This window comes from Citrus sinensis, chromosome 6, assembly GCF_022201045.2.
Source record: "Citrus sinensis cultivar Valencia sweet orange chromosome 6, DVS_A1.0, whole genome shotgun sequence".
In the NCBI taxonomy this organism is placed as follows: Eukaryota; Viridiplantae; Streptophyta; class Magnoliopsida; order Sapindales; family Rutaceae; genus Citrus; species Citrus sinensis.
The window spans coordinates 21,321,666-21,348,398 of NC_068561.1; the positions used below are offsets into that span (position 1 = coordinate 21,321,666).

Below are 26,733 nucleotides of genomic sequence, written 5' to 3' on the forward strand. Positions count from 1 at the left end.
TTCAAAACCCTTAAATGTGATACAGGTCTGTGACTTGTAACTCCACACATCATTAATACAGCACTGACTGAATTTGCATTACTGCTTGAAATTTGCATGGGACTTCGAAACATATAATCATTTGAGGACTAAAATGTAAATAAAGGAGACAAGGGGGTTGCCGAGGGGGTGGTTATGAACCACCACGTGCAGATTGGAGATGTGTCATAACCTGTGAGAGTTAGATTTTGAGGATCAGATGAGGAAGATGAAGATCTGTTTTTCTATTATCACAAAACTAAATTTTCAATAATGAGCTTGGCTCAGTATTTATAGTTGAATCTAATGTTTTCTAATCACACCAATCATGGCTAAGCAATCTAACTAACAAAATAACAAATACACAATTAACAATAGCTAAACTATCAACTAATTCCAGCTGCATCTAACTGCATGGGAATCTCTTCATAACAGTTTTGCCACCTGGGATTCTTCAGCTCTTCACGTGTATCTTTCATTCTAACTTCTAGGCTAGCTACTAGGTTTACAGCTGGCTTGATTCCAGCTGGCACTCCAACGTGTGTAGCATGAGATTCAGCTTCATCAGCTAATTCAACAGTGAGCACGACTGTCAGTTACAGAATGCCTCCCGCCCCAGCGCTAACAACACTGAAGAATGGTAGCTGCACTGCACATCTCCGAAACTGACTTTTTTGCAATTACAAAGAAATAAAACATGTGCAGTGCCAGTGCCCAGTGCTCACTTACTTTTAGTTTAGCTACTGCGATTGTAATGTTTGTTATTCCTTCATTTTTAACGAACTAAGAGTAGAGTTCAAACTTCAAAATAACTAACTGGCCTTTTCTCAAGTCTGAAAAATGAACTGGAACGCCCCTATTAACAGCTGGTGGAGAAGCCATGTAACCTTGAGAACTCTCTATCTCCTGTTTCTGGGTCAGCTTGTTTCTTTTACCCTTGCTCTCATGAGCTTCACTTCTTCTTTAATTGCAGATCTTGGTATTATTATTCTTCGACCCTTTTTTAACGTTTTCATAAAATCATGTTCTTCTTCACTAGTTTCCTTCAATGATAATGGTTTTTCTTTGCGGTGTACGTGCCTCCTAGGTGTTGATGCCCCTGTTACGCAGTCAGCTTTCACTTACTTTTCTTTGGCTTTGGTTTATGGTGGTGTATTGCTGTATAGGCGGCAAAGACTACGGGTAATTATCCATTTTTTCGATTATTTGGCTTATGAAGTGATTAATAAAACATATCGTTTGGGAGGGAGTAATCTCGACCGATACTAAGAAGATTGTTTATTTTGGTTGAGAATTGATTTTGTTGGAGAAAGAGGATACATATGTAGCATAATAATCAAGACCCTAGTCAGATTCTTTGTTGTAGAGAATCACTATCAGTTTCAATATATGTTATGATAAATGTTTGCAGGTTGCTTGGTATTGGTATCTACTCTTAGGCTTTGTTGACGTTCAAGGGAATTTTCTTGGTGAGTGAAGAAGTAATATATAGTTGTTATGCCCTCTAGCTAAATCATTCTAGCTCACACACAGAAAACAAAACAGGGGTAGTGTGCTTCATTACACAGCGTCTTGTTTTCATCTTGGACCAAAACAGCATCATTAAATAATTTAAACATAACGGGATTAATTCCAGAATCTCTTAACATCTTAGTGTTTGATGCAGTAAATAAAGCCTACCAATTCTCATCAATTACTAGTGTGACTCTATTGGATTGCTGCACAATAGCATGGGCAATAGTGCTCACATGGTTGTTCCTTGGCACTCGATATTCCCTATGGCAGTTGCTCGGTGCAGCCCTCTGTGTGCTGGGACTTGGGTTAGTGCTGCTCTCTGATGCTGGGGGGGATGGTGGAGGTGACATTTCCTTTTCCTGCTGCCATCTTATGTGTCAACCAACGTTTGTTTAAGAATAGCTTTAAATTGTGTATATCATCAATGGCGAGTTATGGTGCCAGATTCTGTAAATTAGCATGTGCTAAATCAATTAGTACTTACATAGTCATCACTTATTTAGTGCCCTTCTCTTAGGAGGTTCAAGACCTCTCCTGGGCGATGTACTCGTCATTGCTGGGACAATTTTCTTTGCCACGAGCAACGTCGGTGAGGTTGGTTAATCCCATTTTCTCCTTTTCACATTTTGCATTCTGTCACCATCATTTGCCTTATGGAATTGTGTACTTGTCTGTTTTCTCTTCTCTTACTCACGCCTGATGCCTCAAATGCAGGAATTTTTTGTGAAGAAAAAAGATCGCGTTGAAGTGGTCTGCATGATCGGTGTCTATGGACTGCTTGTGAGTGCAGTTCAATTGTATCCTTTTTCGTTACACTATATGATTCCATACACATTCATTCAATTTTGTAATAGAACTCCAAGTTTCAACCCCATCTTAATTTACTTATTCTGCTTTCAAGTTCAACTAGCTCTGGAGACTATTGTTTGGAGTATGATACAATAAATTATTAATCTAATTTAATAAATATTGTTGCTTTTATTCCATAACATTCTCTTAGATCAATACTGGAGCTTAAGAGTTTGGAATCAGTTGAATGGTCGACAAATATTGTGAGTAACTTACTTTTGAATAATCTTTGAATTGGTGAACTGCTGGCATAAAGTTTTATCTCTGCCGTTTCCGTTCTTATTTCTATTTTAATTTGGAGGATAAGAAAGGGAAGATTCCATTTAAATTTGGACCAAGTTTCACATCAACAGTGCTTTAGTTCTGGTGCAGAAGTACAAATGACCTTTTGAAAGCAGATACAGGAACTAAAGTATATAAGAAACTAAATTATTGTCGAAATTAAAAGCCTTTTCTGATAATTTCTCTTTTACCTTGCACAGATGAATGCCTTTTACCTTGTCAAACTGAATTTTTGTGATTCTTCCTTCCAGCTTTTAGGCTTTGCAGGTTATGCAGCATCGAGTTTTATGTTCTACACACTCGCCCCATTTGTTCTAAAGGTCATTTTGCTATTCGCCAACTGTTACTTATTGATCAGATTTCCTTTAGATTAAAACATTACCCTGTTGTTGGATATAATTGCAAACTTTTATCAATGATGTAAAAATGTCAATCTACTAAATCTACCAGCACCATAATGTTGTCCAAAGACAACCCTTGCCAGTAAGCAAGCCCCTCCTTTTTTTTTTTTGGGTGAAACAACCGTGGTTACTGTCTCAAATAAGGATATTTTGCATACAGTTGAGCGGAGCCACAATGTTCAATCTCTCACTGCTTACAGCTGATATGTGGGCAGTTGTATTTCGTATTTGTTTCTACCACCAAAAGGTATTTTTTCAGAACCACTGATTTCTAAATGGAAGTGAAACCAGTTTGAAGTTTGCTGCTACCGTACACATTTTTCGAAAAACTGAAATTTTCTTCCAATCATTTCTTTGGGATGGCATAGTCCAAGGCATACCTGATGAGATGTTACCCTCGCATTGCAGGTCGACTGGCTATACTTTCTTGCTTTTGGAATTGTGGTTATTGGACTCATCATTTATTCGACAACGTACGCTCTAATTCCTAAATCTTTCTCTTAAGAATTTTTGGCAAAATTAGGCAATAACCAATGAATTATTACTTATTTTTGCTTCCTGCATAACAGCGAGAAGGATCTCAATCCCATGCCAGATCTCGAAAACCGAATCAGTGACCTGCAATATCAAATACTTGATAATGAAAATGTGGCATCAACAAATGAGCCATCTGATTCATGAGGAGCGGAGCAGATCTTGTACCGTGGAAGGCTCAATCATTTGCTACTACTACTGGTTGAGCCACTGTGAAGAAATCCTTGGCATTTATATATCCTTTTCGAAGACAAGTCAACATGCAGATAAACAAAACAAGCGCGAAGATCTTTTTCATCTATGTATCCTCCGTATTGAGGTTTTAGACTATGAAAACAGAAAAGGCACGTCTTTGCTTGCTTGTGCTACAAGTCTACAACTACAAGTCCTATTGCATATAAATATTTACATTAGTATTTTTCAAACTGAAGCTATGAGCCATGATAAAAAAAATTGTGCTCTCATGATCAAGAGAGATTATAGACCAGACCCACATCGACCATCAGCTTTATACTGTTGCAGGCTCTTAGCTCCAAGCTAATCCCTGCCCCCGGATTATAAGTTGTAGCTATGCTTCAGGGGTATTTCAATGGAGACATTAGTAGGAACAGGGGTTATTAATTTATTAATTGATTAAGTTTTGCTTAGCAATAAACTCCCAAATTTAAGAAAATCCATCCCTGTGCTTTTATAAACGACTAAACTCAAGGCTATTAACCAAGAATCCATTTTGAACAACTACGCGAGATTTAGAAAACAGAATGAATCATGCAAAACTTCAATGTCACAATCACTAAAAAAGAATATTTAACAGCTGAAGCTATTTTATTCTTTTATGTGGGGTAAGGGAAAGGGATTGATAATGATCGTAAAATTTTAAACTTCTAAACTTTTTGCAGCACCTAAATAAATAAATCATGTGCAGTGACCACTCACTTTCACCTTTCAGCAAATAAGAAACTGATATTGTGCCTCATTTTAACGAACAAACAAATAATAGAGTTACAACCAATTAAATGGTTTTTTTTTTTTTGTTGAAATTCTGAACAATGAACTGTAACGCCATTAACAGCTGGTGGAGAGGCCATGTAACCTTGAGAACTCTGCATCTACTGTCCATTGGTCAGCTTGCTTCTCTTACGTTTGCTGCCACGAACTTCACTTCCTCTTTTATTGCAAATCTTGGTATTATTCTCCGACGACCTTAATTTTTAACAATTTCATAAAATCTTGTTGGTTTCTAATTAAGTTCCTGTTTTGTTTGTGTAATGTTTGGATTATGCAATATTGTTTTTCTTTCCGGTGTTTGTATTGCAGGTGTCGATGCCCCTGTTACTCAGTCAGCTTTCTCTTACTTTACTTTGGCTCTGGTTTATGGTGGTATATTGCTGTACAGGCGCCAAAGACTACAGGTAAAATGATGCTGTTAGATAGCATAGGATTAGATATTTTAGTCAGATTTTTCTTTTCTTCTGTTGTCATGGCAATATGGTGTTCGTGAAACCAGAATCTTTCAGTGTGTTGTTTGAGTTTCAACTGTCTTTAAACTACAAGTAATTCCACTTTCATGAATATGAAGATGTGCAGTTTATTATATGATATTTGCAGGTTTCTTGGTATTGGTATCTACTCTTAGGCTTTGTTGACCTTCAAGGGAATTTTCTAGGTGAGTGAAAAACTAATAAATAGTTGTTAACTTGTTATGCCATCTAGATTTAGACATACTGAAATGAATACTCACAAGTTTATGTTGATGCAGCAAATAAAGCGTACCAATTCACATCAATTACCAGTGTGACACTGCTAGACGGCTGCACGATAGCATGGGCGTTAATCCTCACACGGTTGTTGCTAGGCACTCGATATTCCCCATTGAAATTGTTCGGTGCAGGCATCTGTATGCTGGGACTTGGTTTACTTCTCCTCTCTGATGCCGAGGTGGTTGGTGGTGGTGGTGGAGGTGACGAATTCTTTTCCCTTTTAGAACTAAGCCTTTCATTTTGTTAGTGCTGTATTCTATTTTGACCAATGTTTGTTTATGACTTATTCGTAATTGGTTACCAGTTTGTGTGAAGTTGAGAAATTTACTCTAGATACATTGTTGACGAAGTGTCTGCTCATCAATGTTCTTCTTTCAGGTGTTTCAAGACCTATACTGGGCGATATACTTGTCATTGTTGGGACCATGTTCTTTGCCACGAGCAATGTTGGTGAGGTTGGTTAATCTAGGCCTGCAGAAGCCATATTCTATGCTATCCTTTTCTTTACAGAATCTCGTACTTGCCTATTTTGAGTTTCTATTACTCTCACTCATGCCCGATGCCTCAAATGCAGGAATATTTTGTAAAGAAAAATGATCGCGTTGAAGTGGTCTGCATGATTGGTGTTTATGGACTGTTAGTGAGTTCAATTCAGTTGTATCCTTTTTTGTTCGGCCACATGATTACACGCACAAATATGTATATTCGCTTGTGTATGGAACTCAAGTTTCAGCTCCTAGTTAATTTGTTTCAATTTAGCTTTGGAGACAATTTTATGGAGTATCACACAGGTGAATCGCAATGTAACTTGACAAAAAATGCTGCTTTCATCCTTAACATTCTGTTAGATCGATGCTGGAGCTTAAGAGTCTGGAATTAGTCAAGTGGTCGACAGATATTGTAAGCGAGCCTTTACCTCTGCCTTCTCTGTTCAGTGACCATTTTCCCATTCCAAGTTAATCTGTCTTGATAAGTTATTGTCAAAATTCAGTAAAAGGAAGCATAAATATATTTTCTTTAAAACAAAGTAATCGTCGGAATTAGCTAAAATGATGATTTCTTTTCACTGCTGCATTGATGAATGCCTTCTTATCTTGTCAAGCTGAACTTTATGATTCTTCTCTTCAGATTTTGGGATTTGTGGGCTATGCCGTGTCATGCTTTATGTTCTACACGCTTGCTACATTTGTTCTGAAGGTTATTTTGCTTATTGATCATTTTTCTTTTAGATGACTAAATTTACTCGGTTGTTGGAAATAATTGCTAATGTCGTTTACTGATGTGGCAGAAATGCCAGTCTATCAATTACAACAGTGTATCAAATCTATCAGCACCAAAATGTTGTCCAAATTCAGCTCTTGCTAGCATATAAATTTTTTACTTGAGAAATAACCACGGTTATGGTCTCTAATAAGGATATTTTGCATACAGCTGGGTGGAGCCGCAATGTTCAATCTTTCACTGCTTACGGCTGATATATGGGCAGTTGTCTTTCGTTTTTTTTTCTACCAGCAGCAAGTATTTATTTCTGCGACACTATCATATACATTTTTTTTTTCTTGGAACAACTGAAATCTTCTTTCATTCATTTCTTTAAAATGGCATAGTCCAAAGCATCCCTGACCCGATGGTGCCCTCTTATGCAGGTCGACTGGTTATACTTTCTTGCTTTCGCAATTGTGGTTTTTGGACTCATCATTTATTCAACAAAGTTTGCTCTAATGCCTATCATGTTTAATCCTGTTTTTTCAATCTCTTTAATAGTTTAACTTTTTGTTCAGTATTAAGCTTAATGCTTTTCTTGCTTACTGCATAACAGCGAGAAGGATCCCATTCCTTTGCCTGCTCTTGAAAGCCTAAACAACCACGGACAATATCAACTACTTGATAACGAGTGTGTGGTATCAAGAAATGAGGCATCCAATTCATCAGGAGTGGAACATATATGGTACTCTTGAAGTTCAACAACTTTCGTAGCTACTTCTGGTTGAGCTGCAGTTGAAAAAAAAAGCCTAACATGATCATTTATACCATTTGCAGATCAAGTCCTTTTAATTATTCGACATGGAGAGCGGCAAAGAGAGCATGAAGATCTTTATCATCCTCTGTGTATCCTCAAATGGTTCTGTTAAACTACCGAGATATTGATGCTCTAGTTTTGAAATATGCATGGCTTCAGCTTCAATGAGAAAACTGATCAAGAAGTAGCAGGGCTTCCGCAATTACACTGGAGGAAAGTTATTTCATTATTATTAACTCATGCATGCGTTAAAACGAGAACCTAAAACCATCAGTGCTTTTGATAGAAAACCAATTAAATATAGAAATTTATGTTAAGCTTTTTCTTTAACCTATGTGTCATCATATAAAATTAGTGCCCACATTTTTTCTCCCCCTCTCTCATTTTTAATCTTTTCCTCTCCTCCCATTTATTTAAATCAAATATATACTTAACTCCAAACTAATCTCTAAATAATCTCTCAAACGTCAAATTCATATATATATATATATATATATATATATATATATATATATATAATTAATTAATTAATTACCATCCAAGATGCACACCTCAACTCATTCATTCTAAAAATAAAATGCATCTCCTATTTTGTATGTATTTATTCTAAAGCTACTAATTTTATTGATAATTACGATGAATAAAAGTGTACTAACATAAAATTTACTAAATTATTGTGCTAATTTATTCTACACATTTTCAAACAAATGGATCCAACTGTTTTTTTTTTTTTTTTTTTTTTTCAGAAACTACTAATTATCTGAGTCCTAAAAACGTCTTCATCGCTAGCGCTATACCTTGACCCGATGATCCTGAGAGATTAACCACCGCTAGTACAATCAATTAATAAAATTACTGCTTTTTAGTTCACGAAAACAGAAAAAATTGAAACTATAATCAATCGCCAGCAATCAAGCTCTGATGGGACACTTCCCCTTTTCCACAAAGTGAAGTCTCTCTCACCAGCCCCGAGCCCAATATCCCTGAACACTAGCCACATATTACAGAAATGGACTTTTCTAACAATTAACGAACAATAAAGTATGGAAAATATTAGAAACTCAATAAATAATGTACTTCAGCTTGGCTTTTGCAATGAATCTGAACAAATGAACTTGATGAACGCCATTATCAGCTGTTGGAGCGGCAGAAGCCAAATGGCCTTGAGAACTCTTTACCTTCTGCTTCTGGGTCAGCTTGTTTCTTTTTCACTTGCCCTCTCGAGCTTCACCACAGCTGTTATAACAGATCTTGGTATCATTCTCCGAACCTTTTAACATTTCACAAAATCTTCTTTTTCTCTTTTCTTTACAAGTTCATTTTCCTTGCGCCATTTTGGATTACGCCATATTGGTTGTTTACCTCTGTAGGTGTTGACGCTCCTATTACTCAGTCAGTTTTATGTTACTTGTCTTTGGCTTTGGCTTATGGTGGTATTTTGCTTTATAGACGCCAAAGACTTCAGGTAAGGGTCCGTCTTTTTGCTTTATAAAATCAAAAAAAGGTAAAAGAATATAGAAGTATGTTTTATATTTTGCTATTTGGATTCATGTGGAAGAATTATACTGATAAACAGCAAAAGAACTCAAAATGTAGTTAGATTTTTCTTGTCTTTTGTTGTCATGGCAATATGGTGTGTGTGGATTAGAATCTTAAAAGGTGTTGTTTGAATTTCATTTGTCACAATGCTACAAATAATTTACTTAAATCAATTTGAATATGTGGAATATGTTCTATGATATTTGCAGGTTTCGTGGTATTGGTATCTACTCTTAGGCTTTGTCGACGTTCAAGGAAATTTCCTTTGTGAGTGAAAAACTAATTAACTGTCGTTATGCTCTTCAGCTTTGTTACAAAATGTCCAGAAATCTTAAAATATCGTCAAGATGTGTTGATGTAGAATGAAACTCAATATGGCCTTGCTAATTTCCAGATTCCTTGACCTCCTGGCACTTATTGTTGATGCAGTTAATAAAGCCTTCCAGTTCACATCAATTAGTAGTGTGACTCTATTGGACTGCTGCGCAATACCATGTGCAATTGTCTTCACATGGGTGTTCCTTGGCACTCGATATTCTATATGGCAATTGTTCGGTGCATCCCTCTGTGTGCTTGGCCTTGGTTTAATGCTGCTCTCTGACGCTGAGATGGCTGGTGGAGGTGACATTTTCTTTTCCACATCTTCTAATCAAGTTATATTCGTTTTCTCAGCTTCTCTATTATATTTCAACCAATGTCTATTTATGAATAGGTGTATCACCAATTGCTGGTACCATTTACCTAGTTTTGTAAATTGAAAGACGTGTGTATATATTTTAAGGGGAAGGTTTAGAAACAATTGTGCCTCTGAACTTGGAAGTACCAAATCTATCAGTAGCCACATAATCATTCTTGTTTTAGTCTCCTTATTTACTAACCTTCTTTCAGGTGGTTCAAGACCTCTCCTGGGCGACATACTTGTCATTGCTGGGGCCATTTTCTTTGCCATGAGCTATGTCGGTGAGGTTGGTTAATCCCATTCTTATTCTATAAAATTCGATGAGGTTTAAATTTTTTATTTTAGTTTAGGAAAGGTCTGTTCGTTGAATTGAAATGTGGGTTTTGCAGAATCCATATTCAACAGTATCATTTTCATTAAAGAATCGTGTATCCAATTGCAGGAATTCTTAGTAAAGAAAATAGATCGTGTTGAAGTGGTCTGCATGATTGGCGTTTATGGACTTCTAGTGAGCGTGGTTCAATTGTATCCTTTTTTGCTGGGTGATATGATTACATTTACATATAATAAATTGTATACTTCTTTGTGCGGTATGATTAAATTTCCTTTTGCTTTCATTCCATTACCTTCTTTTAGATCCACATTGGAGCTTAAGAGTCTAGAATCAGTCAAGTGGTCGACAGATATTGTGAGTAACCTATTTAATTTGTCACAGTCTTTGAATTGGTGAACAGCTTTCATAAGGTTTATCTCTGCTTCTCTGTACAATGTGCATTTTCTCATTTCGTATATTAAGATTGTAGCAACCTAAAGTTATCAATTAGGATTTAGGAGATTATATGAAAGACTATAAAATCTATTGAACTTATAATGCATGTGTTGCACTTTTCATATGAAGCTAATGGTTTTAGAAGAGGTGTGTATAAAATTTTTGTTTAAGAATCATAAGTTCGCCTATGTGATACTTCAGCTTTCTCTCTGGAGATGAATTCTTTCTTACCTTATCAAACTGAATTTTAATGGTTCTTGGTTTTAGATATTGAGCTTTGTCGGCAATGCAGCATCCAGTTTTATGTTCTACACACTTGTTCCTTTTGTTCTAAAGGTCTGTTTCTTATCACCAACAAATATTTATTGGACAATTTTTATTTACATGAAAATCAACTACATTTCCTTGATGTTCCGGCACCCATGTAAGTCTCTGCACAAAGAAACCACAGTTATTTAAGTGATCTAGCGGCTACAAAATTTTGTCAAAATGCTGTTTTTGTAAATTCTGAAGAAAGCATTTTCTTTGATTTTGTTGGTTGGATGAACTCTAATGAGGATATTTTGTATTCAGCTGAGTGGAGCCACAATGTTAATTCTGTCAGTGCTTACAAGTGATATGTGGGCAGTTATCCTCCGTATTTTTTGTTACCACCAACAGGTATTCTTTTCAGATTTATTCCTTTCATTACCATGCCTATATGAATCATCACATTGAGTCAATCCAATGAGTTTGATTCCACCTTATACATATTTTGATCGGCTATGAGCTAATTTCCTTCTTTTCCTCGGAATTGGCACCTTTCAAAACCCATCTGACCATGTGGTGAGCACCTCATTTGCAGGTGAACTGGACATACTATCTTGCTTTTGCAGCTGTGCTGATTGGACTTATCATTTATTCAACAACGTATGCTCTAATTCCTATTATGCTAAATCCTGTTTTGAATCCCTTTAATAGCTTTTGTGCCTGGATCCATGCCTGTAATGGTAAACTCTTTCGGCATTCTTTTTAAAATCCACACAAAAACTTGAGTACAAATTGCATCTATAGTTGGACAGAAAGTTAATTGCTTTAATGAAGATTTGCTGCCTAAAATGTTGGCCTAACTCAAATTATTCCTGCTGGGAAGTCATTGATCATTATGGATAAATTATGATGGATTCAAAAGATGAAAATGTGAGCTTTGGCACATTAAAGAGATGAGATGTCACTAGTGCTTTATATTTTTCGAGTTAATCATTTAGAAACTTGGAAATGAGCTTATTTTAAGTATGAAATACGGCAATAACTTATGCTCATGTTAGTTACTTCTACTGTTACTAATAACAGAGCGAAGGATTTGCTTCCCATACCAGCTCTTGAAAATGGAAATTATGATGTGCAATATCAGAGGCTTGATGATGAAAATATGGCATCAAGAGGAAAGGAGTCTTTCTATTGATGAAAATGATGCAGCTATGGTAATCTGGAGGTTGGCCATTGATGTACGAGTATGACCGATCGATTATAACTTCATAACATAGATGATACATTGTAACTGTTGTAGAATTTGTAGGACATGTCCTCTATGTTTCCAAAAAAATATGTAAGACATGTCGTTTATAAGTGATCGCAGCTATGACATGTCTTCTTTTTATTCTGTGCATAGAGACATGTCTTCTCTATAACCCATCCATGGATGACATTTCGTACATTTTTAACTCTTGAATAATAGATATATGACGTGAATGAATATTAATTAAATACAAAATTTAAATGAAGTATTATTTATTATTTATGTAATATTATTATTGTATATTAATATAAATTTAAACGATATGGTTATAATATTTTAACTCAAACTTTTAACTTAAATAAAAATTTTAAGTCATTAATTTTAGACAATCCGATGGTGGGTAAAATTGATATTAATATATTCACCATTAAATGGTTGTGTAAGGATTAAAGATTACCAGCTGAAAATTTATGTCAAATTTTTAAATTAAGATCTTTAAATTAAATGTATATGTTATCACTATTTTTATTGAATTGGTTCAAGATGTCCAAAAACTATCATATTTGAGAAGGAATTTACTCCGAACAATTATAAATTGACATAAATAATAATAAAAAGGAATTACATAAACTCATCTCGTGTGTCCTTCATTGATATAAGTATGGTAAGATTAACCTATTAACCGATGCTAGGTAAATTGACATCAATAAAATGTTTGTTACTTTTGAAATAATAATAATAATTAAAAAAAAAAAAAAAACCAACCTATCAAATCAAAGCGACAAAGCCCCTCTGCCAGTGAAAAGCCACATAAAATCCCCAAATCTGTCTCAATTTTCCCTCCAACTCCCAATGGATCAAGAGCAGCCACAACAGCAACAACAACAAACACAAACCCCCACTCCTTCCACCACCACCACCACCACAGCCAACACCGCCAGCAGCACCGTCACCACTTCACAAATCACGGCACCGTCGTCACAGCCTCCACAACAGCAACAACAAACTCCACCAACACCGTCAACCCCTTCATCTACAACAATACCAACTTCAACTCCTACAACCAACACCCCAAACCCTAATCCAAGCCCCAGCCCCAGCCCGGCCCCACCGTCAAGGCCCACTTCGCTCACACCACCACCACCTAGACCCACCTCATTTTCGAGACCATGGCAACCGCCGCAGCAACACTTTTCTCACTTCTCTTCTCTTCCTTCTTCTTCTTCTGCGACTCCATCGACCTCGGCTTCGCCTCCGATTCCCCCTCCCCCGAGGGGCGGCATTGCCATTGGAGTTCCAGCACCCCGCCCTACAGCTTTATCTCCCCAACCCTCGCCCCCCTTTTCGTCTTCTTTTGGCCAGCCGTTTGGCGGGTTGGGCCGCTCCGGAGTTAACGTTCCTGATTCGGTCTCTACTTCGACCCCTTTATTTATTTATTTATTTTTGAATCGGTTATAGCTCTGAGGCTATTTAGATTTTATGTTATTTGTTTTCAATAAATGAGTGATTTTGGCAGTTTCTTTAAGTTAAGATTGGTGAAAGGAATGCTCTAAAAAAAGCTTTGTTTCCTTCTATTAAATGGGGTGGTGTGTTTGTCCTAATTTATTGATGGTCTTTCAGTTTGTTTGTTGTCAAGCAGACACTTTGTTCATCAGTTATTAAATTGGGTGATGTTTGTAATTTGTAGGTGAGGCCACCTGCAATCCAAGGAATGGGGGTGATGGGATCGCTAGGTTCGAGTTCTCAAATGCGGCCTGCTGGGATTTCTGTACAACACCATCAACCAAGGCCTGTGCAACAATCTTCCCTTAGACCGCCTCCATCTTCCCCAAGTAGTCAATCTCCAGGCACCCAAGTTAGTAATAATTAATTTTCTTTTTTTTGCATTTTTATTTTCTTTAATACATTCATGTATTTATGGTGTGACTAAGATTAGATTGTGTTAACTTCAAAAGTGGAAAATCAGCTAAGGTGGTCTGGGTGGGGGGTTGGCTTGAGTGTAATCCACAAGTTTAATTCAAAGTTCCCCCCCCCCCCCCCCCCCCCCCTCATTCAAAAGAAATTTTCATAAAGAAGGTTAATGTTGTGATAATTCAAGTGAATGATTAAATATTGACATAATTTGGCTTTAAATTTTTACTCAACAGAAGTTAGGGTTTTAGCAAAAGAAATACCTTCTCTGAGTATATAAAATGGAAAAAAAAAAACTTGATTTTTTGTTTGTTTGTTGTTCCTTAAGGAAGGGGTACCCCACAGGGGGACAGGGGGTTGGTGGAGTATTTGGTGGATGGATAGCCAATTGAAGTGCAATATTTTGTTTTAATTGAAATGCAATACTTTGTTTTACCCCAAAAATAAGAACATTGCAGTAGCTGTACTCATGAAAAATATGATGAAGTAAACTCTTTGAAATCAAAGTGGAAATTATGCTAGATGGTCCAAATTGGTGCACAGCTATTTCTTTCCAGAGGTTAAATTTTAGTTTTCTTCTGTGTATCTTGGCATATGAAAACCTTGGAGCACTGGAATAATCTAAATTTTTTCCCTTTGTTGGGAATAAGGAGAATTGGAGGCATGGGCTTTAATTTGGGTGTTATTGCGGTGGACATAGGCCACCTTTCCTTTATTTGGGGTATGCTTTTATGGGAATAAGGAGAATTCTGGCTGGCAATGGGATACTTAATGGTTTGATGATTTGACAAGTTCTATCGCTGTTCGTACTCGATTGACCTGTTCTTATCATGGCTGATGAAAAGTTTTTGATGAGATTTGGGTTTTTGACCTTTTCTTTTAGCATTTCTTCTCTGATTTGTTCTTTCATCTACGTTTTGCAGAATTTCCAAGGGCAAGGCCTTATGCGGGTCTCACAAGTTGGTTCACCTGGTTCCTCTTCACCAAATACATCACAAAGTGTGCAGTCCTTTAATCAGCCATGGTTATCATCTGGATCACAAGGGAAGCCTCCTTTGGCACCCCCCTCTACATATAGACCACAGATGAACACTCCATCCATGCAGCAGCGGTCACATATTCCCCAGCAACATTCTCCCTTGTCAACAAATTTGCAGCAACAGCATCTTTCATCTGTGCAGCCACAACAATCGAAACCATCACATCAGCTGCCTGACCATTATGGGCAACAGTTTTCCTCACCAAGGGTGCCTCAATCTTCACCCCATCAACAGCAAATTACAAGGCCGCCGGGCTCTGCAACTCAGAAACCTTCCTCCCTTGCATTGGTACAGCCTAACGCTGTCCAGACCGGGAATCAGAGTAAAATAGCTGCCACAGAAAGTGATGAATTTGGTAATCGGATTCTCACCAAAAGAAGCATCCAGGAGCTAGTTAACCAGGTGAAACATATTTACCTTCTCTTAATATTTCAAATTCGTACTAGCCGTATCTCCAAACCTAGAAGTTTTGGGATTGTTTCCAGTTTTGATTTTATTGCAAACAACTGAAAATAGACATTTATTTCACAATTGAGGAGTTGGACTTATAACATGGCAAAGGAGATCTTGTTAAGTCATTGCATTATTGGTTACTTGTTCTAATGGTGTCTCTGGTTCACAACTTATTTAGAGTGAGCGGTACCAGTAATATGCAATTACTCATTGTCATCCTGTTGACAGTGCATTGCTAGCAGTGTAGTGGGTCAGCTATTGGGGATATAATGCAACAAATGTGATGTGATTTGTGCTTTATTTGTTTTTTTGTCTTGAAGGCATACTTGTTGATTGTGCATGTCAATATTTGATTTGGGGATGATATGTATATATTAGCTTTAGAAGCATTGGCCAATCTACACTTGTCTATTTGGTCCTATATGGTTGGTGTTTTCTCACTTCTTAACTATCTTGTGTTTGGTTCTCTTAGATTTTAAATGAGTCTCTGTGCCTTTGTTTCTGTCTCGTGGTATTAAGTTGGATTCTTATGCTTTTTTGACAGATTGGTCCATCAGAGAGGTTGGATCCTGACGTTGAAGACATTCTTGTGGATATTGCAGAAGATTTTGTTGAGTCTGTGAGTAGTTGAATTTATAGTCTCTTGAACTCTCTCACACAACACACACTGGACATTTTTAAGGATGTTTTGTGCTCTTGGATTCTCTTTCATGAATTCCTAGGTTAATCCGGACTGTTTTCAAGGCAAGAATTTTCAATGATGCCCTGTTTTTGTTGGTGAAGTTGGAACATTGCTTGGGCAACGACATATATGATCATATTTATAATGATCTTTTTCGCAGATTAATGTGGGCTAGAAACTCTTAAACAAGAATTATATGATTGGTCTTCCAGTAGATAAAATATAAAAGATTGCTGTATATCTCTATAATTGTCAATCATACTTATATACAAATCTTGCAGAGGCAATGATATTGTGTCAGGTTGCAAGATATAATGTTTAGCCATGAAGAATTTGTCTAGGCAATTTATAATTACCATATTTAGCCACATGTATGTATGATAAAAGTCTTCCTTTAATCTTCTTCCCCAGCAGTTGAAGCCTTACCACAATGTTTGTGCTGTTATTTGATACTTTCTCTACCTGTATTTGTCATTAAAATGCACTGTTTATTTTTTTAATCAGATTACAACGTTTGGTTGCTCATTAGCTAAGCATCGAAAATCAGATACATTGGAAGCAAAAGACATACTTGTACATCTTGGTTAGTTATGCTGAAAAATATATTCTGCATTTTGTTTTTGGTTCTGTTTATGTACAGCTAGTACTTAACTTACTATTCTCATGCATTGATACAGAAAGAAATTGGAATATGACACTTCCTGGGTTTAGCGGTGATGAGATCAAGACCTTCAGAAAACCAGTAAGAATCTTCACTGACCCAATACCATTGTGAATGGGGCTATGGTCCAATATATAGCCTCCAGGCTATGATGTTGGAAGCTTTGTGTTTAAGAAACATCTTTCAAAATTTCCTATATTTTCTAATTGTATTTCTATGGTTTTTACAGCTTGTATGTGATATCCACAAGGAGCGGCTTGCTGCAGTGAGTTTTACCCTTGATATCATGTGTCTACTTGTTATATATAAAGATGCATGTCTGTCTGTGCATTTCACATATCATTGTGCTGGTTTACACTGAAAATTGACTAAAGAGGAAAGTTATAGGAAATTAGTTAAATTACTTTTGGAGGAAGGCGTCTGATTTATTAGATACTTTGCTTTTGGCAGATAAAGAAATCAGTCATGGCAACTGAGGTTGCAAGTGCTCGGACTACGGGTGGACAAGCTGCTGCCAGTGCAAAGGGTAACCTGGGGAAGATGCCTGCTAATATCATTGGCTCTACCTGAGGCATTTTCTATTGGGGTATGTTAAGGGAATCAATAACTCCTTGTTTTTTATTTATATGTACTAGATGATTTAGTTGTATATTCTTGATAGGTTGCTTTTATCCTTAAGTTTGTAGGTTTGCTGATGTCCTACAAGATTAGATTTTAGAATCTATTCTGTTAGTGGATTTGACCTTTTGCCTAGGCTGAATTACTTTTGGAGGAATGAGTACAGTCTAATTAAAGTACAAATCTCAATTTTAATGAACTATGGTTGAAATATAATTGAGTCAAACAGGTTTATAATCTTTTTTGCGGCCGTTCAGACCAGATTGCCTCGAGTTGGTGGGGACAATGTTTAATCGCTACCAACTTTCTCTAAAACTCTCTCTCTTGTGGTTTTATCATTTCTTATTAATATTACTTACTATTTAAAGGTCCTTAAAGAAATTAAAATGATGTTGCATCGAATTCTAATAATCTGGGTAGCTAGTTAGTGAGCCAATAGATAGAAAGACGGCTTGGTCTTAACCAGATAACACTTGTTAGGTATTACGAGTAACGTCAAGTTTAGTTTTACATTCAACAATGTTTAAACCTCATGACAACTCTCCCATTCAAGATCTTTTAGCATGTGCAGGATGTGGAGTTGAATGGTGTTTTCAGAGTGTCTTGTCTTGGCACAACAAGATTGTGGTTTATCTTGGCTTTTAACTCTTCTGGCAATTTAAATTTGTTATAAAGCCTTTATTATGGCATTTCTTAGATTTTCATTTTGTTCAGGTTGATTTTGAGGAGGAATTGTTGGTGCGACGGTGCGATTTCACCTATTTGGATCATCGTACTCTGTATTTAGCAAATATAGCTGCAATGTCACCCTAAGAGCAAGTTGAAAGTATAAAATTTTACAAATTCATGCCTTCGGGATGTTAAGGCCACTAACTTCGTTTAATGCTGTGGCAATTTTGATTTCGCTGGCAGTTTTTAAAGCACAGCTTCGACCTTTCAAGAAGAGGCTTCCGCCTTTCGAGCAGTGAGATTTATTTAACAGTGCCCAAAAAGTTACAAAATTCATTCATTTTGTATGTATTGGCTATGAACGATTTTAACCATATGCTGGGGGAAGAAAAAGGAAAAAGTAAAAGTGGAGCCACAAAAAAAGGGGGAAATGTTAAAGAAAATTCTTTTTTTTTTTTAAGCATAATTTTTCTGTGAGGTAGTATTTAACAAGTTAGTCCGCAATAGCATTGCACAAAATATATATGATTTTTTGTGCAAGATTTTCAGAATCAGAGCCATCCATTTCTCTTGAATAATGATGATTTATTGCTGCTAGTACATATTGCTTCAAGTTTTATAAATGAGCATGTGATTGCACATGAAATTGTGCGGAGAGAAACGTTATTACCATCATAGTTAACAAAAATCATCGGTAGATAAAAAGGTGCTCGCCTTTTTGTTTTTTGTTTATTGTGCTTGTGCTTGTGCTTGTGCTTGCGATGGTGTTCATTTAAAAATTGGATCTGGATTTTACATCTATATGTATATAAAATAATTCTTTATGCAAGGACAATCTTTTGTTAAAATTTTAATAAAATAAGGATGTCATCAATTAATAAAAAAATACAGTACTTAACATATTAAAATATATATATATTTTTATACTATATTGAGTCATGAGGTAACCCTTTTAGGCTATTGGCTAAATTTACAGAAATCAAAATTTTCTTTTTTATTTTACATTATACCTGCCCTGATAATTTTTTGTTATATTCTGGAATATGTAATATTATACAATCATGATGTATGGGTGAAGAAATAATAATTAATAATTACAAACATATTGTCGTGGGTGGGGCGTTGGCTTTGGCTCGTGAGAGAGTTGACAAATTGTCATGTGCTTGCACGTGGATATTAGAATGATGTGGGTCCCGTGGAACATGTGCATTTTCGTCTCTATTTAGTTTAGGACCCCGCAGGATGTGGCATACCTCAAGAACTTTTTCTTGTTTGACACGCAAGAAATGAATCACAATCACGACGGATCTTCCCTTGCTTAGTTTCTTGGAGATCATCCTCCCTTGCTTTATTAAAGATAAAAAGACTCCTCCTTGATTTGGAATATACGTATATGCGCTGTGCCTGTGCCTCCCATGGGATTTTTAGTGAAGGGAGCACGAACTCACACCCTGTGAATGTTCCGAGAGCACACAACAAGATTCGGTGGCATCTACTACGCACCGAGGTTGCGCTGGTGATTTTTCAAACATTTGAGGGACGGAGCGGAATAAATAGGAAGGATTATACTATAATTAATCGGTTATTTATACTATAGTAGGAGGCAAATTTATAAAAATAGACAAACTCTGTTCTTATTAGAAAAATCATGAAACTCTCGGATGTGATTATCCTCCTAATCATATCAATTATCAAATTCTTTGGGTGAATGTCGGCGTAATATTCTATATAATATTCTAAAGCTCAGGAGAATGTGTCATAATAAATTAATCAAACAAAATTCAGTCAAATTTAAACAGCTCAGCTCTGAACACGACGTGAATCCATCTAAAACTGGGACAGCGGGTTAAACTAACTTTACCCAAAAAGAAAAAAAAAAGGTAAGCGAATATCACATGGAATTCTCTCCATTATTTGCTTTATTTATATTTTTATTTTGGTGGCAATTAAAAAAAAAAAAAAAAAAACAAGATTGCGGATCTTCATGTTGGTGGCAAAGCGAATACAAAAACGAGAAATTTACAAGATTGAGATCCAGTTAAAACACTCCACGCGTCGGGAACTGAATAAACCAAAAGTTCGAAATCAAATCAAATTGTTGTATCGCTTGCACCGGCTAACCAGAGCGTTTTGGTGATTTTAGTCTTTGCGGGGCGGCTCAGTTTGGCATCAGCCATTCGGCTTCCTCGTCTCGTCTCGTCTCGTCTCCTTTCGGCTGAGCTGACAAAGCATAAGTTTTATTGCTGAGTCTTCGTTTGTTATTTCGCTGTCTCAAAACCCCTCCCTTTTGTTTTGTTTTGCTTTTGATTATGGATAGAGTTATGGCGAATGAAAATTCTCACGGCAGCGGCGTCGTTTTGGGATCTTCTACTAACCCCGCCAAGCTCATTATCGATACTGACCCCGGAATCGGTGAGTTTCACTTTCTCCTCCTCCTCCTTTTAAAAAAATAAATAAGAAGACATGTGCATTTCTGGAATGTACTTGTGATTGCATTGTCGTTGTTGGTGAACTGGTTTGAATTTTTGAAAAAGGAAATATGTATACATTACTTAATGTGAAGTAAACTAATTGAAAATCTTTTTTTTTTTTTGGTTTGTTGGATTGGTCTAGGTAAAACTAAAATAATTAACTGTATTGGTTGTTTTCAGACCACTTAGTTCTAAGGTAATCAGTGATTTTTGGAACTTGTTTATATCTGAATGATGTGATTCTTATTAATGGTTTGAGAAAAGAATTAACAAAAATTCTGTAGCTTCCCAATTTTTTGTCTAGGTTGTTCAACTCGTTAATTTTGTATTGGTTTGTTGTGATTGGTGTCATGGGTGGGTTATCTTTAATCAACAGATGATAGCATGACAATCTTAATGGCATTTCAAACTCCGGAATTGGAGATCTTGGGGTTGACAACAATCTTTGGTAATGTTACTACTGAAGACGCCACTCGCAATGCCTTGACTCTGGTATGTATATGTATCAGTTGACCCTGTCCTCTTGTACTTGGGTTTTATTTCTCCTATTTTAGGTTTTTTTTCTTCGTTTTGGAATATATCCATGATCAATTTCCCGTTTTTGATATGCAAAAGGATAGTGTGAAATGGCAGGGTGTCCAGGTGTTCCTGTGGCAGAAGGCAGCCCTGAGCCTTTGAAGGTATGCCTGTGTCACTCAATCTGTGTTTAAAGAATTTCCTAGATTGACCAAAGTTAATTACTGAGCTTGTACTGCGTTAGGTGCCTTTACCAAAGATAGGTTATTAAGCTGCCACTTAGATGATGAATGTTGGTGTTACTTCATCTGCTTGATGTTTCTTTTTAGTGAAAGATCCTATGTGTGGCAGACAAACTTTCTTTTAACTTCTTCATGTAATATGCCTAGTCGATGATCTATTGTCATATTTTTCTGAAAGTTCATTGCTACCTTCTTAGGGTTAAATGTTTGTGGTATTTAGTTAGCCTTGTTGTGAATAGATTTGCATCATGTCTGCTGGTCAAGACTTTTTGAGTTCTTTCTTCGAACTCTTTTTTCTCCAAGTTATATGGCATCCTCTTGTTATTGTAGCCAAAGTAACCGTGGTTTTTCTTGAAAAGGGTGGAAAGCCTCGGGTTGCTGAATTTGCTCATGGTTCTGATGGGATGGGAAATATATCTCTAACGCCTCCAAAAGCAAAGAAATGTGATAAGAATGCATCTGAATTTCTAGTTGATAAAGTCTCAGAATATCCGGGGGAAGTATCTATACTTGCTCTTGGACCACTAACTAACTTGGCTTTGGTAAGTTCTTTTTGGCCTCTCCCAGTTTGCTTAGTTGAAATTAATATTTTCAGAATTCACGAGTTCATTTCTAATGCTGTTCTGAAATCAGGCAATCAAAAGGGACTCATCCTTTGCAAGTAAGGTGAAAAACATTGTTGTACTTGGTGGTGCTTTCTTTGCATTGGGAAATGTCAATCCTGCAGCTGAAGCGAATGTAAGTGCTAGCTTTTCCTACGTTTGTGATTTATACACAAAGCATCATAAAAGCTTCTCTAAATTGAATAGGTTTTCCCAGTGTGGATTTGTTGCCTTCGGAAATTAGATTCATAAATCATAGCAGAGCCAAAAGCTTTGGTTCTGCAGATTTTGCCCAAGTTTCTTTCAACTATATACTTGAAACTCGATGTTTGTTGTTTCAAAGCACCATCATATATTCCCTTTTGTCTTTTTGGAAGTCAAAGTTTCTCCTTGCAGCAAAAGCAGTCAATATATTTTTAAAAGGTTCCGCTAAAATACAAAATGATTAACTATAGTTATGAGTGACAAGTTGTGAAGAAATTGGTTTTAGCTTGAATCAACGTCAAAACAATCAGGTACTATCAGAGTGACCATTAATTTGTCCAACTTGCAGATTTATGGAGACCCTGAAGCAGCAGATGTTGTGTTTACCTCTGGGGCAAACATCGCTGTTGTTGGAATAAACATTACTACGCAAGTCAAACTGACAGGTGGAGCAAGTTTCGTTTGGTCTTCTTTCCCTTCACTTTCTTCCCTCTTCCTGTTTTGTGGTAAATAAAGACTTTCTGATAGTTTGCATCATCTTATGCATTAGATGCCGACTTTCTTGAATTGAGGCAATCTAAAGGAAGGTATGTTCAGCTATTGGGTGACATGTGCAAATTTTACCGAGACTGGCATGTGAAGTCTGATGGTGTCCATGGTAACTTTTCATTTAAAAGTTAGATGAATATGCAATAACTGCTTCGAAACTTGAACATTCTTTTTGTCAACTTCCTTAACAAAAATGTCCTTGGTTAACTCTGAGAAATTTGGTCACAGGCATTTTCCTACACGACCCTGTTAGTTTCGTGGCATTAGTTCGGCCAGATCTCTTCACATTCAAGAAGGGAGTTGTGAGGGTTGAGACGCAAGGAATATGTATGGGGCATACACTAATGGATCAAGGACTGAAAAGGTTCGAGTGTTCTATTTATGAATTTAGATCTGTTTTGCATTTGTTATTGCATGTACCAATAGTGACACTATAATTTGGTACAGATGGAATGTTAGTAATCCATGGACAGGCTATTCCCCTGTTTCAGTTGCTTGGACGGTCAATGTGGATAAAGTGCTCAATTATATTAAAAGACTGCTGATGAAACAATGAAAGCTGCTCTAATCTGTGCTCCACATTTCAGAAGAGGTTAAACCTCAAAATGTGTTGGGGTTGCCGTAAAGATCCAGAAAACACTCTGTCAGTTATTCTCATTTCACTGGTGACAACCCAAATATTGGGTTTTAGGGAACAAATTGATGGAATTCTTCTTAATGTTACCATGCATTTGTGAAAAAAACATACTCTGAATGATTCTGAATTAATAAAAATGCCCATTTGAAGTTGTAAATTATTGGCTTAAGTCATGCCATTCAGTAATGTTAAGAATGATGCATTACAGCAACCCAGAAGTTCATCTGCTCAACTTTCTGCTTGAAAAATGAGTTAGTAACGTTAAGCTACGGTAACAGAAAAGTTTTATCTTCTGATCCTGTTCAAGTAAATGGGATATTGGTCACGTCTTATTGGTGGGTATTTTACTTCAAAGCTCCTGCCAAAACTCATAATTTGCTTCCCTCCAATTATGTTTTCTTAAGCTTTAACCCTGCGGTAAACTCGATTGCTTGAACTAATTGCTTCGGTAAGTAACTACTGCTGGATTGCAAAATGAAAGCACATTAAAACCCGAATCTAATGTAATGCAAATTCTACAACTTTCGGATATGACCACGTGCCTTTTGCAAAGTATGACAAAAGAAGGTCAAAATATTTTGCTTCCAGTCCTTAAACGCAAGCAAGCACAGTAAATCTGAAACCGCCGTGATATTTTCAAATGTTAGACAACATGACCTTACGTCCTTACCTAACAGATGCAACTGCCTAGCTAACCTATGCCTTTGTTAAAATGTCAACCCTATGACTTATTGGTCAATTATTAAATTCGAGCGCAGGCAACTGAAAGGGCTTTTATAAACAGAGCTTTCAAATATAAAAACCCCCTTTTTTTTTTCTAGGAATGCATACAAATATTATTCAAACCAGGAAAGGGTCTTTGCCTTGCACACGACTTCTGCATGAGAATTGAACTTTCTGTTCTTCCCATGCAAACATGCAGTCACAGTCCCTTCGAAACAGACCTTTGGCAGGAAATATAAAAAGTAAAGAAACAATCAAACCAGCTAGTCAAAAGCAATGACCAAAATCATTTAATAAAGCAGTTAAACCAACTCTTTTGTTAAGACTAATTTATAAGTTTGTGCCATCGACAGTTACCTAACTCACCGAGAGGACCGTTTTAACTCCCGCCCAAAAACTGTACCCACTCCAACAACCAAATCCAGTGACAAAATTTATGAACCTCTTTATCTTATACCATATAAATTAAGCATCCAAATCGAACAATATTGTCTCAAGAAATATTAAATCAAACCTCAACTAGTGCTTCAGTTTTGCGATCGATCATGGCGCGAGCTTCATCAACCACTGAATTGGCGGAGAAGATTGCTTGGCACTGTGCTTTGTTCATGGCGATAATGTTAGTTTTGAGCTGCTGTGAATCAAGCGATAGCGGTGGATTCATGGGTCAAGTGACACAGCCAAGGAATGTAAACAAGCCGTGTGATGAAATTTATGTGGTCAGAGAAGGAGAGACATTGCATACTATTAGTGAAAAATGTGGGGATCCTTACATTGTTGAACAGAATCCTCATATCAATGACCCAGATGACGTTTTTCCTGGCCTTGTTATCAAGATTACTCCTTTCAAAAATAGGTAGACTTAATACTTTCTCGTCTTTTTTTTTTTTTTTTTGGTTGAGTGTAAATGTTGTGGGACTCACTCTGTGGGAGATTTGTATTCTTTCTGTGATTAATGATCAAAGAGATATCGTGCTCATTTCTATGACATTAAATCACCCAATCCTTGTAAACATAAGATTCTCCACTGACAGGAATGCAACTTCTAGAATGGTGACGCAAAATTAGAGCGTGCATTTTTTCTTTTTTGCCCTTTTCCGTAAAAGCAGCAAGTTTCTAAAATCATGGAATTGCTTGATGATGTTATCCAATTAAATCATGTTTCATTTAGCATCTTAAGATGAAGTGCTGGAACGAATAGAAGTATCCTGAATCGTGACAATTTAGCCAGCATAAGGAATTTTTTAATCACCAGAGCTATTTAAACCCTTATATTTATCTAATTATGATAACTGGGGTTAGTTAGAAAATTCCAAAACTTGAAAGTTGGAAAAATGTCCGGTAATTATTTTCACAAAGAAAGAATTTAAGGAAGACAGGTCAACTTTGAAACTAACTGGGGCTCGTTAGAAATTTCCTAACACTTTTAACAGCTTCTCAGCTCGTAAGTGAATATGATATGATCCAGGATATGATCAGCTAAAGTGTCCGACTGTCGGCACCCCTCTGAAGTCTTGATTGATCGATTAGAGGAATTCATTATTTGCGGGGACAGTTGCGTCCTTCCAAGATTACCCCTGCTTCAATATCTTTAAATTGGCTTCTTTTCTTTATGAACCATTTTCGTTTTTGGAATAATTACCGCATTAACAGAAAACATCCGCAATTTTGGAAGCTCATCCTCCAACATTAGATCAAGGCCGCCGCATAAGCAAACAGTTGGGATATTAATATGATCCATACGGAGAAAATTCCCACAGCCTTTAATATTAGACTAAATAGCTGCTGAGGGAATATGTATATATAAACAAAAACCAGGATTAAAGCTGTGAGTGTTGAGAATGAGCCAAGACCTTTGCATCCCCAACATGTCAAGCCGTATGCTTTCATATCGTCTCCAACGCACTCCCCTTGCCCATCTGTTTTTAATTCATATATAGTTCCATTCCATTCGTTAAATTAACATCATACTCATACACAAGAAATTAGGATATTAATAATCTCCAAAAGATTTTACGATGATCATTAGAGGATGCGTATTGAAAAGAGATTGAAATAGGGATAGTAGGCCAGAAGCCCACTTTTTCTTTTTCTTACTAAATGCAGTCCGCAGAAGTCCTTGTAAAACCCGTTTACGCAAAAAAAACCCACTAAGTAATTCAAAAAACAGTATTATTCTAAACCCACGTATTTTCATTCTATAAACACTCGTGCTCGTATGCCCCATTCCAATCCCACATTCATGTTTTCTTCTTCCTCTTCCTTTGAAGTAGCAGAGTCTCTTCTAAAATTGATTTTTAATTGATACGAATTGTCCACTCACTACCCTCAATCTCATGTTCTTGGTATTCTCTCCAACTAAGGATCTGTATATAGGACTCTTGCTCTCTTTGTTGCAAGCCCTGCTTTCTCTTTAGAACAAAGGAAAAAATAAAGAGGAAAATATTAATATCAAATAATCACTAATGAGCATGATTATTGACTAGTGATCGTTTGATATTTGAATATTTGATCTTAACAATAAAAAAGAATAAAATTTTCAAAATCTAAAGAAATCACTATGTAGTTTTAGAAATAAACTAATATATATATATATATATATATAAACCACAATCTCGTTGATTTTATTGCCTGCGGCTATCAAATGATCAAGTGTCGATTAAAATCAATTAGATTATTTTTAAGTTTGGATTTAATATTAAATAACATATACTCTAGAAAGGCATATGAATACAAGGTCCAACAACCGCGCAACTGTTGCAAGGTGTACCTTATCTCGTCTTCTTGTTCTGTCACCATTAGATTTAACGTAAGACTAGTTGCAATTGCAAGATGCTGTGGTTCCGTAAATAACACCATAGTCCCTATTGTATACTGAAATTCTCAAAAAT

At 36.4% G+C, this 26,733-nt stretch overlaps 6 protein-coding genes across 12 annotated transcripts; all 6 read left to right on the forward strand.

Annotated features, from left to right (window-relative positions):
* The first annotated feature begins 580 nt into the window (after window positions 1-580).
* LOC102631480 (uncharacterized) lies at window positions 581-4,197 on the forward strand. 4 transcript variants are annotated; one of them, XM_015531319.3, is made up of 11 exons: window positions 582-934; window positions 1,106-1,200; window positions 1,430-1,487; window positions 1,685-1,876; window positions 2,051-2,127; window positions 2,248-2,330; window positions 2,534-2,585; window positions 2,916-2,984; window positions 3,226-3,312; window positions 3,474-3,538; window positions 3,635-4,194. In XM_015531319.3, exons 1-11 carry the CDS (start codon window positions 859-861, stop codon window positions 3,744-3,746), a joined length of 966 nt encoding a protein of 321 aa, XP_015386805.1. In that variant the 5' UTR covers window positions 582-858; the 3' UTR covers window positions 3,747-4,194. The 4 variants fall into 4 exon arrangements, with proteins under 4 accessions (XP_052299619.1, XP_015386805.1, XP_006481802.1 ...); XM_006481739.4 differs by having other exon boundaries at window positions 582-997; window positions 3,635-4,191; XM_052443660.1 differs by lacking the exon at window positions 582-934 and adding an exon at window positions 966-997 and having other exon boundaries at window positions 1,106-1,199; window positions 1,422-1,487; window positions 3,635-4,193.
* Window positions 4,198-4,468: 271 nt separating this feature from the next.
* LOC102607073 (uncharacterized) lies at window positions 4,469-7,880 on the forward strand. Its single transcript, XM_006481815.4, has 12 exons — window positions 4,469-4,784; window positions 4,917-5,011; window positions 5,208-5,265; window positions 5,359-5,559; window positions 5,738-5,814; window positions 5,934-6,016; window positions 6,208-6,259; window positions 6,488-6,556; window positions 6,791-6,877; window positions 7,006-7,070; window positions 7,179-7,307; window positions 7,400-7,880. Coding segments are annotated over exons 1-12 (1,053 nt in total). The 5' UTR covers window positions 4,469-4,648; the 3' UTR covers window positions 7,401-7,880.
* A 273-nt stretch (window positions 7,881-8,153) lies between these two features.
* LOC102607849 (uncharacterized) lies at window positions 8,154-12,005 on the forward strand. 4 transcript variants are annotated; one of them, XM_006481743.4, is made up of 11 exons: window positions 8,170-8,633; window positions 8,750-8,844; window positions 9,128-9,185; window positions 9,348-9,539; window positions 9,807-9,883; window positions 10,040-10,122; window positions 10,234-10,285; window positions 10,634-10,702; window positions 10,940-11,026; window positions 11,211-11,275; window positions 11,699-12,005. In XM_006481743.4, the coding sequence occupies exons 1-11, from the start codon at window positions 8,423-8,425 to the stop codon at window positions 11,808-11,810; spliced, it is 1,101 nt and encodes a 366-aa protein (XP_006481806.1). In that variant the 5' UTR covers window positions 8,170-8,422; the 3' UTR covers window positions 11,811-12,005. The 4 variants fall into 4 exon arrangements, with proteins under 4 accessions (XP_015386808.1, XP_006481805.1, XP_015386809.1 ...); XM_006481742.4 differs by having other exon boundaries at window positions 8,161-8,633; window positions 10,040-10,285; XM_015531323.3 differs by lacking the exon at window positions 10,634-10,702 and having other exon boundaries at window positions 8,161-8,633.
* A 660-nt stretch (window positions 12,006-12,665) lies between these two features.
* Window positions 12,666-18,379, forward strand: LOC102608341 (transcription initiation factor TFIID subunit 12-like). Its single transcript, XM_006481744.4, has 9 exons — window positions 12,666-13,271; window positions 13,552-13,719; window positions 14,699-15,217; window positions 15,813-15,887; window positions 16,455-16,533; window positions 16,628-16,692; window positions 16,841-16,876; window positions 17,062-17,197; window positions 17,944-18,379. The coding sequence occupies exons 1-8, from the start codon at window positions 12,717-12,719 to the stop codon at window positions 17,179-17,181; spliced, it is 1,617 nt and encodes a 538-aa protein (XP_006481807.1). The 5' UTR covers window positions 12,666-12,716; the 3' UTR covers window positions 17,182-17,197; window positions 17,944-18,379.
* Window positions 18,380-19,857: 1,478 nt separating this feature from the next.
* Window positions 19,858-23,276, forward strand: LOC102608633 (uridine nucleosidase 1). The gene is made up of 9 exons (XM_006481745.4): window positions 19,858-20,310; window positions 20,746-20,861; window positions 20,990-21,049; window positions 21,487-21,669; window positions 21,761-21,865; window positions 22,283-22,379; window positions 22,484-22,591; window positions 22,711-22,846; window positions 22,930-23,276. Exons 1-9 carry the CDS (start codon window positions 20,208-20,210, stop codon window positions 23,036-23,038), a joined length of 1,017 nt encoding a protein of 338 aa, XP_006481808.1. The 5' UTR covers window positions 19,858-20,207; the 3' UTR covers window positions 23,039-23,276.
* Window positions 23,277-24,387: 1,111 nt separating this feature from the next.
* LOC112498645 (uncharacterized) lies at window positions 24,388-24,702 on the forward strand. Its single transcript, XM_025100113.1, has one exon. The coding sequence runs from the start codon at window positions 24,388-24,390 to the stop codon at window positions 24,700-24,702; it is 315 nt and encodes a 104-aa protein (XP_024955881.1).
* Window positions 24,703-26,733: the final 2,031 nt, after the last annotated feature.